Raw genomic sequence first — 18,151 nt, forward strand, 5'->3', positions numbered from 1 at the left:
AGAAATCTGTTTCTTTTTTCACATTCTAAAAGTAGCATTTTTGCTAGATAATTCAAGCTTTTATTTGTAAATGCTCCATAAAATACTTTTTGTAATGCTGTTCAGAAGTAACAAAAATATTTAATGAAGTGTACCTTTTAAAACGTCAACTTATTGGATGAGTTATAATATAAATCTGGTTGGGCAAGCATTAGCATGTGTTCCATTCTAAATCTTTAAAGATATACAGTGATTTTTGTGTCCAATATTGAAATTTTAGTTTTGTGATTGTGATTTAAATGTACAGCATATTGGAATAATTGTTATGGAAGGCAATGAACATTTACTATTTACTAAAGTCTATAGCCATTTTCATATCTATAATAGTGATTCCTGTGTATTCCTCTGTGTTTTGGTAATGATACAATTAACATTATAGGGGTCTCCACCTGACTGCACAACTTCTCCCACTTCCACTCCTGCTAAAGCTAATGAATCAGCTTCAGTGGTTGACCTTTTCTCATCTCCGTCTTCTGCTGCCGCTTCAAAGTAAGTACAGTTAATAGTGTTGGGAATTGCTGGGGATGCCATAATATTTTTTCACACTTGGCTTATGATATGATTTTTTAAATTATGTATTACAGTATATTATTTATTATGATTGACTTCCAGGTAGTATTGTAGATTATTATTTCCTGTTTTATTTGATTGAGTTTATTTCTAATGACAAAACTGCATCAATTTAGTGCACCCAAATAGCAAACACTTAACTCAAATCAATATGCTTTTTTACATTTTGGAATTAGTTTTCAAGCACATGCCATCAGTCTTACTAGTCTGTCCAAATTGGAAATAATCCATTATGATATGCATCCTCATTAGTGCATTGTCTGACCTTGGCTCTGTCATATACCGTATTGCCTTGTTAGATGTGTCATGATGTATGCATTAAAGGTATTGGCTAATAACTGAAAACATTCTTAGTTTGTGCTGGAGTGCTCTTGACTTGAGTTGTCAACTACACATTTCATTCCAAACGTTTTTACCAAATGACATTGTGAAAATCAAAATTAACCTACATCCCTGAATTAGACATGAACAGAATATTTTGTATCACAATCTGTATGTACATCAGTACTAATTGTACAGTGTGTCATCAATGAGAATCAATGCATTTTTTTCATGCTTTGTTTCTATGTTCACATAGATGGCACCAAAAAAATGTTTAACACTTGTCATCACTGTAGTGGGTTTTCTGTTGGTCTGCAACAAACAATGCATTAATTGATAGCTTTATCATATTTATGTTGTCAAATTACAAACTTAAATTATATGCTCCTCATCTGTATGGATTGTAGTTTTCAAATTAAGCTATGCAACTATGTATGATGCCTTCAGCTCAGCAATGCTTATTGAAGTGCTGAATTTAAGAATTCTTGCTTGATCCAGTTTTTATCACACACAAAATCTTGTGGTTTTCCCACTTAGGTGGGATGCTTCAATTCCCAATGTCACAAAATTGTATATGGTTTCATCACCTGTTTGTGCCATATACAAAGAACAGGGGATTTAGAATTTGCGAGTTCCACATCACAGTAAATCCATATTTTATATCTGAAATGAAAACTAGTGACCAACATTCAGACCAGTGTTTGGCTATCATTGGGCTGTAAAAAAACAAGAAATAAGCCAATTGCAATTATTATACCAGTATGATGATACTTTAAAGCAGTATGATGTATTACAATTTCTGAACAATTTGCCATACTCAACATGCCTAATGTAAATTTGAGCATTATTTGTATCTAATCCATTGTACACATTTAATTATGGACCCTCCTGATAATCCCATCTACTTTCTTTGTTCTTTCAAGTCCCAATGTACTTTTTAAATACTTATTAGGAATGTGCACAGTCTTGGCTTTTTGGATTGCTGTGCTGCAGTTTATCTGTCCTGTCCTGAATCATCCCTTTAACTCCATAAAGTCTTAATTCTTCTGAACTATTCCTGTTTCTAGCACAGACTTTTCTCATTGGCCACAATTGCCATGAAGTTAGCCTTAATCTGTTGTTGGAAATACCCTATATCTCTGTATCTTCAATTTTTGGAAATCCTTCTTCTTTATTCCTATGTTGCTTGAATTATCTTGTGCAAGAATTAAAATCTGTCCACTGCAGTATTTTAAATTGACAGTCTGGTGTGTGAAATGTGCAGAATTTCATGGATAAGGGGTTTATTTTTTGTTGCTGTCTTGCCTTCCTTCTTTTGTTCATTCAGATCTCTTTGTGTTTTTCACTATTTTTTGCCTATACAGGGCTGTGAGGTGGGTTTGTTAGACGTGTATTGTGGTTGGGTGTTTATACTTCATGATGTTTTTAATGGTTCAGTGTTTTTGCACAATTCTGTATTGCCATTTATTTATTTAATAAAAATTTGGTAAAAAAAAACCAGTGTATTATCATGGAACTTTTGTTTGTTATTTTGGTTTGCCTCTGCTACATAGTTACAACAAATTATGTGTGTAAGAATGCTAGGCACATCTGCTTTATAGCATCCCATGTTACTAGCTTTCTCTGCACATGGACGGCAAAATGAGATTTGTTTATAGCTCCCTAAACGTACAAATTTAACTGCATGTGGACATCTGCCTTATGTAAACTGAGACTTCTTTTTAGTTGCTTTATAATGCCCCAAGTGTGACTGTGCAGGTCCGCTCCTTTCTCCATCTTCCATAATGGGAGCTTCTAGAACCTGACACCATTGATAACGCAACCGGATGAGTGTAGCAAATGAGGACAAAACATTCCAGGCAACAGGATGGTGCAAAGTGTTCAGTGCTTTGTTAAAACAATCAAAACCGAGTCCAAATAAATAGTGCAGTCCATCAAATTTCCATAATAAATAAATAAATCCTTAATACAATGAAAAACCAGGTACTTAAAAACAAAACTACATATGAGAATAAAAACCTTCCTAGTTTCTGTAGCTCACCCATTGCTCGCTCAGCTGGCAGAGGCTTCAGCAGCCACAGTCCTCTCCATCCTGATCCCTGTCTTGGCTGCCTCAGTCGGTGTCTGCCAGACTGCTTGGTGTCAGTTGTTCTCTTGTCATCCTTCTTGGTCATGAAGTTGTCTCTTGGATCCCTGAAGAGGATGCCACCTTGATTGCTTCAAGTCTGCTGTACAATTAGTTGGGATGATCTATCTCTAGAGTGCCGATCCTTCGCTCATACGCCGGACCACTGACTGTGCTGCCTTTTCTGTCTCTCTCTCTCTCTCTCTCTTTTTCTCCTCACCCACTCTCCCCATTCTTACTCTAGATGCCTTTCTCTCTGTTTTTCTCTTTATCCCCCTCTTTCCTGTCCCGGCCTGTACTTAAAAGGCTCCATGGGTGCAGCGTCTCAATCATGCACTGCAGGAAGCTGATGAAGCAATTGAGAAAGATTGCATTCTCACATGCAGGTGCATCTCACCCCAATTACATCACCAACTCGCCCATGGAGACTGACAATGGATTATTTAATAAAATTGACATTCTTTCAGAGCCATGGACCTGATATATCACACCAAGTGCATGCCTTACCTGCACGTGGGCAGCTGTTTCAAGCAAAATGAGACTTTATTATAGCTGCTTTATAGTGCTGCATGTGTACAACATACCTTACATAGATAGCTGCTTTAAGCAAAGAGACTTACTAGCTTGGTATTATCAGACGAAATGGTGGACTTCAGACTTGAGCATCACTCAACAAAAGCAGGTGCCTGTGTGTTGTGTTGCTACTGTTGAAGGTATCCCATATTAGCCGCTAAACCCTTGTGTGATTATAGCAATCACCCACACTAGGTGCTCTTAACTCTATACCCTGACCCAGCCAAACAATGTAAATTTGCTATTTCAATAAAACAACATAAATACTGTAAATCACAGTAAAAGCAATAGTAGCAAAGAACAGAAAATGTATCTGAAAGTAATCTCATTGAGAGGCAAGTATGCAGATGATGTTGAGGATAAAGATGAGTCCCTTTAGAATTGTGGAACTAGCCCCGAAAACAGACAGGTAGAAATGTTTAATCACCACCACACGTTTATTTACACTACTACTTACAAGTTCAAGTGCACACAAAAAAACCCCAAGATACTCCCCCAAAGTCCAGGCCTCACACACTCTGCCTTCCTCTTCAGGCCGCCTCCACTCTCTTCTTTAAGCTCTCGTCCTCTCCTCACCCGACTCCAGCCCTGAATGAAGGGAGGCGGTCCCTTTTATAGTCAACAGGAGGTGCTCCAGGTGCTTCCCGGCCATCTTCCACCAGCACTCCCCAGTATGGCGGAAGTGCCGGCTGCCCAACCAGAAGCACTCCAGGTGTCCCCGATTCTCTTCCTCTCAGCACTTATGAGTGCGGCAGAAGTGCCGAGGTCCAGGCCTCCAAAGGCAGCGGGGTACCCCCTGGTGGCGACCACGGGCCCCTACAGGGTTGAGCATCCAAGCTCTCTTCCTGTGGTCTCCAAAGCAAGCAGGGCGGTCTCCCCCTCGTGGTCTGGAGGAGGTGCAAGCACTCCTCTGGACCTCTTGGGCTTCCCAGCTGGGCCACAGCCCCAGCCATTCGCCACAGATTATGAAAACAATCTAGACGAGACTTCCAAAATAACATCAAGTCTAGTTTTGAAAGTTACTAAAGTCCTCCTCTCAATCACACTACTTGGCAATTTATTCCATGTGTCTATGGTTCTCTGTGTAGAGAAAAACCTCCTAATGTTTGTGCAATATTTACTCTTATTTTTCCTTAAACATCTCAAAATTCTTTATGTATTCTCACTCAAACATGGCTGCCAGAAATTCACTGATGGAGTGGAGGGTTATAATGTATTTAGACTATAGCACCATATACTTGATGTTGTATTTTCCTTAATAGGCATCACTTGTAGAAACTTGATGATTTTCAAAGTATGTTTTTGAGGCAATTTTTCAAATCTTAAATATCTTTATTATGTTGTTGTGTTAAGGTTTGGCTGCATGATAGAAAGGATAAGCCACTGTGGTAAAAACTTGGTAACAGAGGTTTTGCTCTTCTGTGCATATATTTATTTGTTTATTGTGTTTTTTTCATCCAGAATATCCAAACCATCAAATGATCTTCTTGATTTGCAGCCAGATTTCTCTTCGGCACAGCCAGCTGGTGCAGCAGTCAGTGGGTGGGGAGGTGAGTGATATACCAGCAGCAGTAAAATCATTTATTACCTTATGTTCTAAACCCCCTTTCTGCTGTGGTCTGTTACTTTTTATAAATCTATTGTTTGTCAAAAAAGCCCTTGGAAGTGTTTTCTTAGTTTCCTGTCTACCAAGTTACTCTTTTATTGTTTTAAATTATTCTATATTTTGTATTATTATATTTTGCTCTATTATGAAAATGAGAGAATTACATACAATGTAATGCCTAATACTAAACTACATTGAAACACTATATAATCACAATAGAATAATACCTGTTTAATTTATTATTAGATCCTTGGATGTTAATGCAGTATACTGTATAATGATTTATGTCTGTATATTTATTATATTTATAAAGTGAGTAATACTCTTGATTTCTTTGGCATTTTTGTTAAGATTTTATATTTCCTAACCATTTTCCATTTTCTAATGATGGTTTTATGGAAATAGAAATGTATTACAAGCTATAAGCTACTGTTACTTTAATTAGGTTCTACCATTGCATTCTCTGCAGCTTATTGGCTGACTGTATCTTGTAATCTGAAGGCAGTAATCATTGAAACAACATGAAAGAAAAGCACAAAAAGATAACAGTTTATGCAATGGCAGTGTCTTCTTCACAAACACATACAAATTGTTTATTTTACGGTTTGAAATTAAATGACTTATCTATTACTGTTGCAGCCGTCAATGATGGCTGTCCACAGTTATTAAGTGTTTATTGTGTAACTAGAATAACAGCACAACATCTGCAATGTGGTGCTTGGTCACATGTGATGGAAATGTATTTTAATCCTGTTAGCCACTGGGTTTTACTGTTTTAAATGAAAGAAATATGCTGAAGTGAGTTTGTGGTTGGTCTTATATAAGATACAATAAGCCAACTAACTTGTGTAGCCTATAATGTTATTGCCATTTTCCAAGTGTAATTCAGCTGGGCAGTTTGACCAGTTTAAGGTGTTCCTGATCTCTTTTTTTATTTGGTGCATCTGGCACTAGTAGAAGTTTGTCATCTGTTTTTTTTTTGTGCAGTTGGCATTTAAAAGTAATGAAGTTTGCCAATAGGTAATGTTATCTAATAGGTAAGCTTTGTTATGTAATAGGGTATGGAGCTATAAGGCATCTGGTTAAAATTATTTCAACTTAAGACACCATTAGTGCTATGTTATTAAATGCATGTGCATCAGTATGTTGTACACCTCTGGATTTGCAATGCAGCTCCTACTGTAGCCTGCAGGAAATAATTCAGTTGATGAATTTCTTTTACTGTTTCTTTTATCTTTCTTTCCTTTTTTACCCTTGTTTTAAAATTGCATTTATTGTATTACTAAACTGAAACTTGTATTATAATCTAAAAGCCTTTCTGAATTCTGTGTTTGCTTTTTAAGTTTTGTAATTTGTTATTTTGAACAGTCAGATTGAGGGAGACAGTTCAGCTTTTCGCTGTAGCAGCTTGCAGATTTTGAAGCCTTTGGTTCCCAATAATTCCTCTTGTTTCTTTAACTAGTGTCCCAGGGCTGTGTTTTGCAAGTCTACCTGAAACTAACCTGCTTCTTTCCTCAACTGTATTTCATTTAACACTGCTGCCTTGTTCTGGACATTCCTACAGACCTGTTGGGGGAGGGTAAGTATTTAGAGTTAGGTTATATATTTGTTAAAACTATAGCTTAGTATAAAAGTATATTAAACATGTAGCTGGTAGAAGCCTTTCTTTTTATGGTGTCATTACTTCAGCAGTTGCACCTTGCTCTTGATATTCTATTTCTCTCTTTCCATCTTTTGTTTTGGATGGCTGATTGCCCACAGACTCTCTGGTGGCTCCAGCCCCTGTAACTGCTTCTGAGACGCTACTTTCTGATCCCTATGCAGTAGAGGCTGCACCCTCTCCTCCTCCTCCTACTACTACTGCTACTCCTGCAGCCTCAGAGATCACTCCTGTGACTGCTGCTGCCACGACACCTGCGGTTGCAGCAGCACCTCCTGTTCTTTCTGCTGCTGCTACTGCCAATGTCTCTGCTGATGTGGATCTGTTTGGAGGTCAGTTGGATGTTATCTTTTTGGTTGTCACTTGAACCATAGGCCTAGAATGACTCAAATTTTAGTTTTAGCACATTTATTTCTGATATCTTTCCTTCCTCTTCTGTCTAATATAGCATCAAAAGATGTTTTCTCGTTACTCTGCACTTCATTTTTCCATACAAACCAAGAAAACTATCGGTATAACTCAATTAGCCATTCCACACATTAGATAGAGGATGACAGGGAAATTTTTAAATCACTGGAATGACTTGACATTTGCAATCATTCTTGTCTACACTATTCTTGTTACTTTTATTAATGTTATCAAAAGTTCAGTTTCAGCTGTAAATGCATAATTGCCTAAACTGGTGCAATATTTTGTATTAACTATGGATAACATGACTGACTTCTAAATGAAAATATCAATAAAGGATTAAAAGCATGACTTGCACAAACGTTTGCTATTTAGGGAAAACTGACTATGATTTTATTTTTCCTTGCTCAGAGCCTTAGATAGCTGGCCCAAGGGAATATTGTCATACATTGTGTCTTAAAATGTTTATCTCATATTTATGTAAACATTTTACCAGTACAATATTGCAATGTGCCATTTATTTCTAATTGTACTGCTTATTATTTTTTTCTTTCAAATGGGTCATCATTAGGGAATGTATTTGTATGAAAAACAAATTATGAATTTTTAAAAAATGCTTTTATTATGAAGCATAATATTTTCTAACAAACATAACTGCACTGATTATTTTGCCTGCAGAATGTGAAAATATATTCATGCAGTCATCCCAGCATGTCCATCTGTCATAGAAAGTGCAGCTAAAGCTATAAATCACATATAGTTTTTCCTATATGGTAGGAATACACTTTTTGTTTTTGTTTAATATTTTTCCCATATTATGCATTACATGGTTTATAATCCGTTAAGTAAGATCATCATAATGGAATTTCCCAGGCCTTGAGAAGAATATTATTAAAATCTAGAAAAATATATAGTGTCATTGGGATAGCAGAAAGAGAAAAAAATTAGGCAGCATAAATTAGGGTTACAGTATGTAGTTAGATGTCATGTTGTTTCTTTCATATTTTTAAGTTATGACATTTGTATAAACAGTTTTTGAAATATTTATCCCAGGCCTCCTGTGCGAACATTCATTCATAATGATACCTGCTTTTAAAGTTCACATACTATTTGTCCCAAGGCTTATATTATGCATTACCTTTTTCCAAGACTCATCCTATTCAGGATCTAATGTTCTAAATTGGTAATGATGGTTATTTTGAGAAGAAATAGGTCTTTTTGAACTTTTGAATTCCAGGAAGCCGTCACTCCATTCTGATGGCTCCATCATTTAGCATGATGTTCTTATTAGACCTTGTTCAAATAGAAAAATAGATAAAGAGTTGAGAGGCAGGAAATAAACATTGTTTGAAAATGATAATTCAAATGAATCATTAGGAAAAAAAGAAAGTTAAAACATGAGAATTAAATGTTACAAATAAATCCAATCCAAGATGTAACCAAAATGTGCTGTCAGAATACTATTTTGTAGTGGTTGCCAAACAAAAACAAATTATTTTAGCATTTTTGAAACACTGTTGCCATTCATGTGATTTGTCTGACATCATCAAACTGCCTGTATAAATGGTAGCATGCTCGGAATTCATCCAGCATTTCAGATAAAACCAAAGGATAGCCTCCCTAAGAGAGTCTTAATGTTAATCTTAATGTTAACACTTAATGAATGTTAAGAAGGCTAATAAATCATAGAGATCCTGACACATTTTTTCCATATCAGTTGTACATTACATAAAAAAACCTGATTACCTTGATTTTGATAAATGACAGCATCATGAGTTTAGTCTTCAGGTGTATAAAGTTATATAGTATATACTGCCTTTAATTGAAAAGATAAGCCTGGAGGCTCACACTACAAGTAAGACTTTTCTTTTGTAATTTCTTTATTTACAAAAATCAGTATAGACTGCATCTGAAGAACAAAGTGCCAAAGGAGTTTTGAGTCATGTAGATAATAACTGAAACATGTTGAGACTAAGACAGTAAAAGGCTTGACTTCCACTGTGATGGTTGGTGGTGTTCTAGGAAATATTTAACTGTAAGCAAAATTTTAGATGTATTTTAAATACATTTGTATTATACTATACTGTATATCTGAGAAAAAAAATTGTATAACCAAAATGATATATTTTGTGTTACATGCAACAGATTCATAGATGTGGCCATAGCAAAATGGATGCAATATGGCTTCTTAGTCTGTTCACTTCCAGAATGTCAAATATTTTTTAACAATGAATAAATTCAGATTGTGAGGTCTACTAAAACCACACCACATGTGGTGAGATGTGAATGCCAAATGCATAGCAAGCACATGCACAAATAATTGCAGGGAATTCAATTTTCCTTATTTAAACCTGACTTAGTGTTAAGCAGTTCTTGACATAAACCTAAAGAAATGCTTTGATACTTATATACACATAGAGATAAGTAATAAAATTAAAGAAAATACCTGTATAAATGACCTTAATAAATCACTAACACAGGTTTAATGTTCTTTGACAAAGATTGTACTAGTTTTACTAAATGTATTTGAGGGATTGTGATTCTTATTGATTATGTAATTCTTACATAAGAAATTTCCATCGTTTGTTGTTTTGATGATGGAGTGGAAAGTGCTGCTGCTAGCTTTTTCTACTTCTATTCAAACCTCTAGTGCCCAGGCAGATTGGACAATTGTCATGCAGAAAGATTCCACCACTGATCGCTCAGAATTGCCTTGGTATTTTTGGCATAGATGGATGTAAACCTTGGCAGAAAAATGCACCCCAATCTAAAAGAGTGGAGGAGCCATATGTAAAGATAATTTCCTGAATGCTTATTTAGCTGAGTCTCATTCTTGAAGGGAATTTTGAATTAAGAGTCAGGTCAGATATATTTGGAGAAGAAGATCAGTCTTTCAAATCACACGTTGAAATGAGTTGTCCATAATGATAATAACTGTCATAATTATAGCAAATAGATTAATATTAATTAAATATTTGTGTTTTGAAGTGGCTGTGTCATAGCGCACATCTCAGACTGGCAAAAATGATATTACAATATCTGAAGTAGGCTGTTAATGGAATATACCCAACACATTTGGAGTATAAACAAAGAATAGGCATAAAATCCACAAAGCTGTAACTTCAGAAATTGATTAGTTTAGATGTACCTATACTGCACTTAGAATAAATAATAAAACTCAGAAATCCTACATTATTGATGTATCAGCACACAACAGTTGTGCAATTAAATGTTTAAGTACTTTTAAGTGACATAGTGCTTGTCTTTATCTTGTTCTTAGTAAGTTAATAAATACATTTCCTTTCAAAATATGAATACACATCAGAATACTTGCTCGATAATAGGCTGCACTACCACAAATGCCATTTTTTTTCAGGCTACCTGGTAATGCTAATTATGACCATTGGCTGTAATAAGAAATATCTAGAGATTCTTAGGTGTGGTCCCGGAGTTCTTTTGGGTGCTCTATATGAGTTTTCTTGTTGCTATGAGGGGTCTTTTCAAAGAACATCTACATATAGATGTAGTCAAAATAGATTTAAAATTTCTCCCTTTCTAGACTATTTGTCTCAGGTAGATAAATTCCAAGATACAAATACTATCTTGCAGCACTTATGGGCTCTTACTCCCTAAATTGTGGCCAAATTATTCTATGCTAAGTTGCATTATTAGGATCACGTTGACTAGGTTTGCTTCCTTTAAGTTCGGTAATAGAGGATCTATTAAATTTTTGCTTCATTTACTTTTTCATATACTTTTAATTATTCTTTTGCAAAGGCAAAGACTAATTATGGCTTCATAGAAAAAAAATATTTTGAAAACCAGCATTAGTTATTCAAGACACTCAGTTTATACATCAATTAGTGTGGTAAAAGGTCAATAGATCCTCCTTTTAAAAACACCCTTAGTTATTGACTTTTCCCTTTAATCCACAAATATGTGATATGGGCATTACCTCAGTGTTGATGCAGTTTTTAATTCCAGTGTAATTCTCATCCATCTCTCCATTCATCCGCTTTCTGAACCCTTTTTTTCTAGTACAGGATCACAAGTAGTTAGAGCACAGTGGGACAAGACAAGTACTAAATAGTCAATCTATCACAGGGCACACAGTTTTACATACACTTATGCACACTGGGGTCCGTCCTGAGTTATCACTCAGCTTGAGAGTATATTTTAGACTTAGAAAGCAAAATCTTAAATCTTAGAAGAATGGACAGTTTAGTTTGTATTTTGTAAACATTTAAATGAATTTCTCTGAAAATTTCAGAAAATAAACTTGACAGCAAAATCTGTAAACGTGCAACAACTGCAATATACTGATTTCACACTAATCTATTCTGATCATTACTGATACTAAAAATTGTGATCCCTTACTATGAAGTCACATTGAGAGGTGGAACTGTCTTCTTCATAAGGCGTAGCTCTTGACAGTCGAATGAGAGTTCAATCAAAGCTGCACCAGGCTTGCACATACTGCAGCTGTAGGCCTCAGATGAGCCTCAGATGAACTGTTTGCAGTTCATCTTTTGTGTATGCTGACCATTTTCAAATCTCTTCTCACTCAATAACACTTTCTGTTTTGCCTTGATTTTTTTTATGTTCTTCCTAATTTCTTTCACTTACCCTCTCGTTTCCCATTCCTCTCTCCTTTTCTTTTTGGATTGTATTTTGTTTCCATTGACCCTACATCCTAGATGCGTTTGCGAGCTCTCCTGTCGAAGGCCTCACAACCGCCGAAGGGGGGGTCACTGCGGAAACCCCTGTCCCTGCTGCAGCTGCGCTTGACGCATGTGCTGGAACTGGTGGGTCCCATCTTGTTGGCTTGTCATAATGTGAAACTTGCTTTTTCTTGTTCTTTTATTCATTTTACTGTATTCTAGTAGTGCTGGCATATACGCTGTAAACCTTGCGGTAGTAAACCTCATTGCACATAGCAAACGTAAGATTACTGTAGCCTGCTTTAGTATTCTGCACTTGTGTTATTTTTTTTTTCTTTCAGTTTCCTTTTCAGTAGTGGGCCCCATTTTCTTCATCTTGCCTTTCAGTGTGCTGCATGATCTTTAAGGCTTGCTATTCCAATCCCACTGGGTTTTCATTTGAACTTATTATTCTCATAATGATGATAATTGTGCTGTACTGTATGTAGTTATCCTTCCAGTACTACTAAGATAACTCATACAAAATGTTTTGCATTTGTTGGTTTCTTTTTTTTATTTCCAAATTCCAATATGAAATGTTAATATGAATGGGCAATGTGGTAGATGCAGAAAGTGCAGATTAAAATGAATTGAACATTTGATGTTTTAGGAGCTATGGGTGGTAACAAGGCATAGAATTGCAGTAGACTGTAAATAGAAACATCATTACATTAAGTTTATTCTGCAGAAAAAAGCCAATGGCACATACTTTTGGAGTCACACAGATTTAAAGCTAATTTGACAACTAAGTATTACTTTTTATTACAGGCTGCTTTAAATCCGTGTTGGCCCAGAGCCGCAGGACAAACATTAATGGATGCCACATGCATTACTATGCATTTCTTTGAATTTTGTTTATTTATTTTAATTTTTAGTGTTTCTGAATTGTACACCTTTAGTTGCTGTGGTTATATTTAAACTCCTCCTTTCCCTTCCTCTCTGGTCATATTTTCTAACCCCACTCAAGACCCCTTTGCACCATCTGAAGGTAGTGCAGAAGTTGCTCCAGAGCTGGACCTTTTTGCTATGAAGCCTGCCGAGAGCACCGTTCCAGTAGTTACCCCTACAAGTAGTGCAGCTCTGGCTGCTCCTGCTGCAACTCCCAGTGTCAGCAATGCTGCTGCTGCTACTACTGTCACCACACCTGCTCCTCCTGCTCTAGATATCTTTGGGGGTAAATTTTTAACATTGTTGTTTTAATATCACTGGACTTTTAATTGAAAAATGTTAAAATCTTTATTATTATTTTTTTTTTTTGAAAAATATAAATTTGGGTCAAACATTACAAGGTTTGCTTTTATCATTGCCAGCCATCATGTCTTGTGACTTTGGTTCCAGCTGAGGTTTCAGATGTACAGTTTTGGCCACTCTGTGTTGATTCTGTTGCACCCCCTTTGCTTGAGGCACACCCGCTATCTGCTTCACTCCCATGTGTCAGCAGACTCGACACAGTGGCATTGTTTTAGGCTGCTGCACAGCAAAAAAAAAACAAACAATGTGACGATGCAAATAATTACATTTTATTATTCATATGATATGATGTCTGAAACTTCATTACATTAGAACATTAGGAACTTCAGATTAGGAGTTGTGTTTTTTATTACCTGATTTGGAGAACGTTGAATATCTGATGCTATAAAGCTACACTGTGAAAGATTTAAATTGCATAATTCAGTTTATCCTTGGCTTTAAGAATACATTGTATGTTCTTCATTTGCATGGGTGGGTATGCATCTATAAGCAGGGTTACACATGTGTGGTGAGCAGATTTGTGTTTTCTATTAAATAAAATGAAGTAGTGTATTTTAATATATTCTTGTTTATTGATGCACCAGAGACTTGGCAACCTGTTGCATTTTGGTAGGACAAGTGAGTAAGAATTTCACTGTAGTCTGTACATGTAACAAAACTACTACTACATGTAACAAAGATGTTGAGATTATGTTTAAACCACAAACAAAATAAAAAAGACTCAGCTGGAACGAATGGAAGTAGACTACTGGTTGGACAAATAATAGGTCATTTTCGTAAAAAATGTAAAGAATACTTATTTTAGAAAAGCAGTTTTCCATTATATGTTTTATATTTAGTGTTCATCAAACGGTACAAAGGTTTTTTTCTGCTTCTTAAATATTCCTTTTGCTTCCTCTTTTTTCAAACTTGCAATTGCATTGATTTTAAATAAACATTTGTGTGTGTGTGTGTCCTTGTTTGTAGATTTATTTGATTCTATGCCTGAGCAAAATGCCTCCACAGCTCCCAAACAAGACGCTACTCCTAGCATAGACCTATTTGCAGCAGGTACAGGACCATGTGGTTGGTTTGTGAATTTATTTTCTTTGAAAATGTGTCTGTTTTTACCAGTTAATTTCCACTGTCATACGTTCCTTGTCTCTTTTGGTTGTTGTTATTTCTTAATTACAGCACAAGAACTGCCACAATAGGTCTGACACCTGAAGCAGTCAAGATTTTTAAACGTTCTATTTTTTTCTCTCTTTTCCTTCTGCTTGCTTTCTTCTTCAAAAGATGCATTTTCCCCTCCACCCCCTGGGGTCACCCCTGCTCCAGAGGGTACTCTGTCTGCTGACCTTTTATCTGGTGAGTTTCTCCTTACTTAAAGAAAAAGTGCACTTTTTTTGTTTTGTTTTATCCTAGTGTATGATTGCTTCTGCTTTTTCATAACTGAAATGTAACCTTCTGTGAAATCAGATATTTCATTGTAAGTTTGTTTTTTATATCATTTCAAACCTGTTTTGGAGGTTACCACTCATTCAGTCAATGTGCATTTTATTTTGTTGACATTAACTGCATGCATCACTTTACACAATATATATGTTATATATATATAGGCAGGCAGTGTGGTGTAGTGATTAAGGCCTTGAAACTGTGTGGCCATGAGCAAATCACTTGACCTGTCTGTATCATAAATGTTTTAAGTCATCTTGGATAAAGGGGTCAGCCAATTAAGTAAATGCAAATATATATATTTGGCCAGCACAATTTTCTATGCTGTGTTGTGATGGATTTGTAACATCACTTCAGGAGATGGTCACCGAATCAACAATTTTAAAGGCAGACTCAGTTATGGGACACATTTCTGACCCTCAGGAGGTAGTAACCTAGGAGAAAATAGGAGTCCCATTTTGAATAATTCTTCAGAACCACTCACTGACACACCAATACTGAGTATTTTTTGCCAAAAATTAATCAGCAGATAATTCAGCAGCCAAGTCCAAAATATATTTTTTTATCTTTAGTCATTCTGGTGTGTGTTTGAGGTTGGTTATGGTTCTTTGTTATAATATTTATTTGACTTCTATAAAAAGCTAATAGAAAAATGAAGTGCCATCTGTCTAGCTATCTATCTATCAAGCTATCTATCTGTCTATCTATCAAGCTATCTATCTTTGTAAAGAAACTGTGAAGATTACACTGAAAAATGGAAGAATGAAACTAGGGAAATACAGTATGTTAACCTTTTACAGTATAAAAAATTAAGTACAACTCTGAGTAGTGAAGTATGATATACAATATGCCGAGTATCCACCTTATTAAGTATATCTGAATCCCCTATTGGTTATTGAATGTTACTTTCATGTATGTAAACAGGTCGGGTATGTAAATCGGGTAAGTGGGCACCAGTGCATTATATGTGTATAGTCTATGGAGAATAGTCATGTTTAAGCAATTAGTGCCTTTGATCATGGAGTCAAAGTGAAACCCGAGGAGGCAAAAGAAACAATACCACTACATCACTAGTTTTCATGTGTAGTAGTCTCACAAGTGTTTACCAAGACCCACCCAAAAACATTAAGCTATCAATGGCTCTTTGGTCAGAAACAGATTTATGATGAAGTGAGCACATAAGGTTGGTATGACTTATACAGAATAACAGTCAAGCTATAGTCATACACTTAATAGCATACTATAAATGGCGCTGAAATATTCTGTACCAGAATTCACAACTTGTGACATTTTGCCATAGATGGGATATTGTACTTGATATCCCAATCAAGATCTGCTCCAGAAACATGAAGGTGCAGTTTTGTGAGCTATGCAACACAAATGTGATACTGGATAACTGAAAAAAATTAGCCTGGCCTATTTTTGCTGATTCCACAAGTCCATGTATCCTTCCTCTGGGTATACTTCGATGCAGGATGTGTGTCTAGTGGTGCAGGGGTGTGGGGCACATTTTGGTAGTACCTTTGCCATGAGTAAGGCTTTTTAGATATTTAAAAAAGTACTCTCAATCAGGTGCATCTCTTCATGGCAGCAGTATCCCACATTGAAATGTGAATTTATTTTAGAGATTATTGTGAATTTAGTTTAGTGCAATGGCCTTCGTGGTCAACAAATCTTAAAGTTATCATGGTTCAGCATCCCTGTACCGCACTTTTAAAGACTGAAGTCTCTGGACCAATTAATTAATTCTGTTTTGAAGATGATTAGGGGACTTGCTTATTAGATAAGATTATCCAAAAAAAGTGGCCAATCGGTGCACACAATGTTTGAGAGAAGTGGAGAAAATGTTTAAAAGGAGAAGATATTTTACACTAGCCTTTAGTTAAAAAGACTCCAGTTTTAATGATAATTGATGATAATCTTTCTTTTATTTTCCTGCACCTGAATTTAACAAAATCAAGCTAACATGTTTTGAAATGGAAAACAACCACTCACCTTTACTGAAGGAGACATGATTGATTAAGAGAGTTTTGTGTGATAGGAAAGAGACTGGCTACTGCTAGAAATTTTTTCTGAATGATTTTTAAATGCACTTTAAAATAGACACAAACACGTACATAATATAAATTAAGCTAAGTGTGAAAACAGTAACAATGGAGACTGGAATAAAGAACTACATGTCTCATCTGAGCATCTGGATTAGTACATACTTCTAAAAAAAAAAGAACAATTCACAGGTAAAGCTACCAAGTTTTTAGTATATTTTGTCCTTGGTTAAGAAAGAAACACTGAAAGTTGAGATGCAGTTAATTTACTTGACTCGACTATTTTATTTTGATATTTAAAAGATGTTTCATTATTATTTAATCAGAATAGTCAGTTAGTTTAGGCTATGTTCTCAAAATTATAACACGTTTGTGACTTTATTTCTTGTATTTTGTCTACAATTATCTGCAGTGGATGCATTTTCTACTCCAACACCAGCTCCTGCAGCTTCTCCTGCAAAGCCAGATGCTGCAAATGTCCTTGATCTCTTTGGGGGTACGTGATAAACATACAGTGAACATTTTTGCGGTTACCTCTTGGACTTATCTGAGTGCTTTTTCTTGGAATGTGGAACCCAAATGTATTTTTGTACTGTATATATTAAGTCGTAACGCTCTAAAGGCATCTAATGTATTCCATAGTATTTTTACATTTTACAAGTCCAGCAATCCTGGACTGGATTATGCTAGTTTGAGAACGTTATGGTATAATTATGTCTTTAGTAGGACTTCAAGTTTTCTGAAAAGATCAGTTGTACCTTATGTTTTTTTTAATAATGTGAAAATTAAGTGAATTTTTTACTATGGCATGTAATGAAGCATTCTTGTAATGACAAGCCTTTTGTTTTATTTATTTATTTTTTAAATTTCATGTCATAGGGTCAGAGGATCAAAATTCTCACATAATTAATACAATGAAATGCTTCTTTACATGTGCTATTTATATCCTATTGCTTTTTCAAAAACAGTCAAACATAGCAGGTTAATATTAAAGTGTTAAGATTATCCCAGTTAGTTCAAGATCTTTATTTAAAATAAAACTAACATATTGGTTTACAAGCAAGAGGTTTACTGCGTTCCATTAATATGCTAGAGTTTTGCATGCATTTAAAATTTGTGGAATACTCACCATATGGCCACTAGAGGGCTCTGTAAGTATGAACTTAGCCCAGTGAATCTCTTAGAGAATTAAGAATCAAGCTTGCCCCTTGTTAGCCACATTTGCTGCAGGTTTTCAATGCTATTTGTCCATGTATTGTCTTTTTTTAATCAATATTTTGATTCATTTTTAAATGGATTCAAAATACAATTTACAATAAACAAACTTGTAAATATAAATGTGAGTTGTATAATTACTAACAAAATGTTTTTCCTGTTTACAGCAAAGTTTGGTTAAATTATATTTGGACATGTGGGAAT

The 18,151-nt window shown here is 35.4% G+C and overlaps 1 protein-coding gene across 5 annotated transcripts in view; it reads left to right on the top strand.

Annotated features, from left to right (window-relative positions):
• The window catches only part of snap91a (synaptosome associated protein 91a), a 247,694-nt gene that overhangs the window by 174,959 nt on the left and 54,584 nt on the right, over positions 1-18,151 (top strand). For 3 of the 5 annotated variants that reach the window (XM_039747581.1, XM_039747580.1, XM_039747579.1), the window contains 9 exons: positions 419-528; positions 5,090-5,178; positions 6,799-6,813; positions 6,996-7,226; positions 12,000-12,107; positions 12,970-13,176; positions 14,220-14,303; positions 14,529-14,600; positions 17,145-17,228. In XM_039747581.1, coding sequence (XP_039603515.1) covers positions 419-528; positions 5,090-5,178; positions 6,799-6,813; positions 6,996-7,226; positions 12,000-12,107; positions 12,970-13,176; positions 14,220-14,303; positions 14,529-14,600; positions 17,145-17,228 — 1,000 coding nt within the window. The other 2 variants (XM_039747582.1, XM_039747584.1) reach the window with 2 other exon arrangements.

The sequence above is a fragment of the Polypterus senegalus genome, chromosome 3 (genome assembly GCF_016835505.1).
Source record: "Polypterus senegalus isolate Bchr_013 chromosome 3, ASM1683550v1, whole genome shotgun sequence".
NCBI lineage: Eukaryota > Metazoa > Chordata > Cladistia > Polypteriformes > Polypteridae > Polypterus > Polypterus senegalus.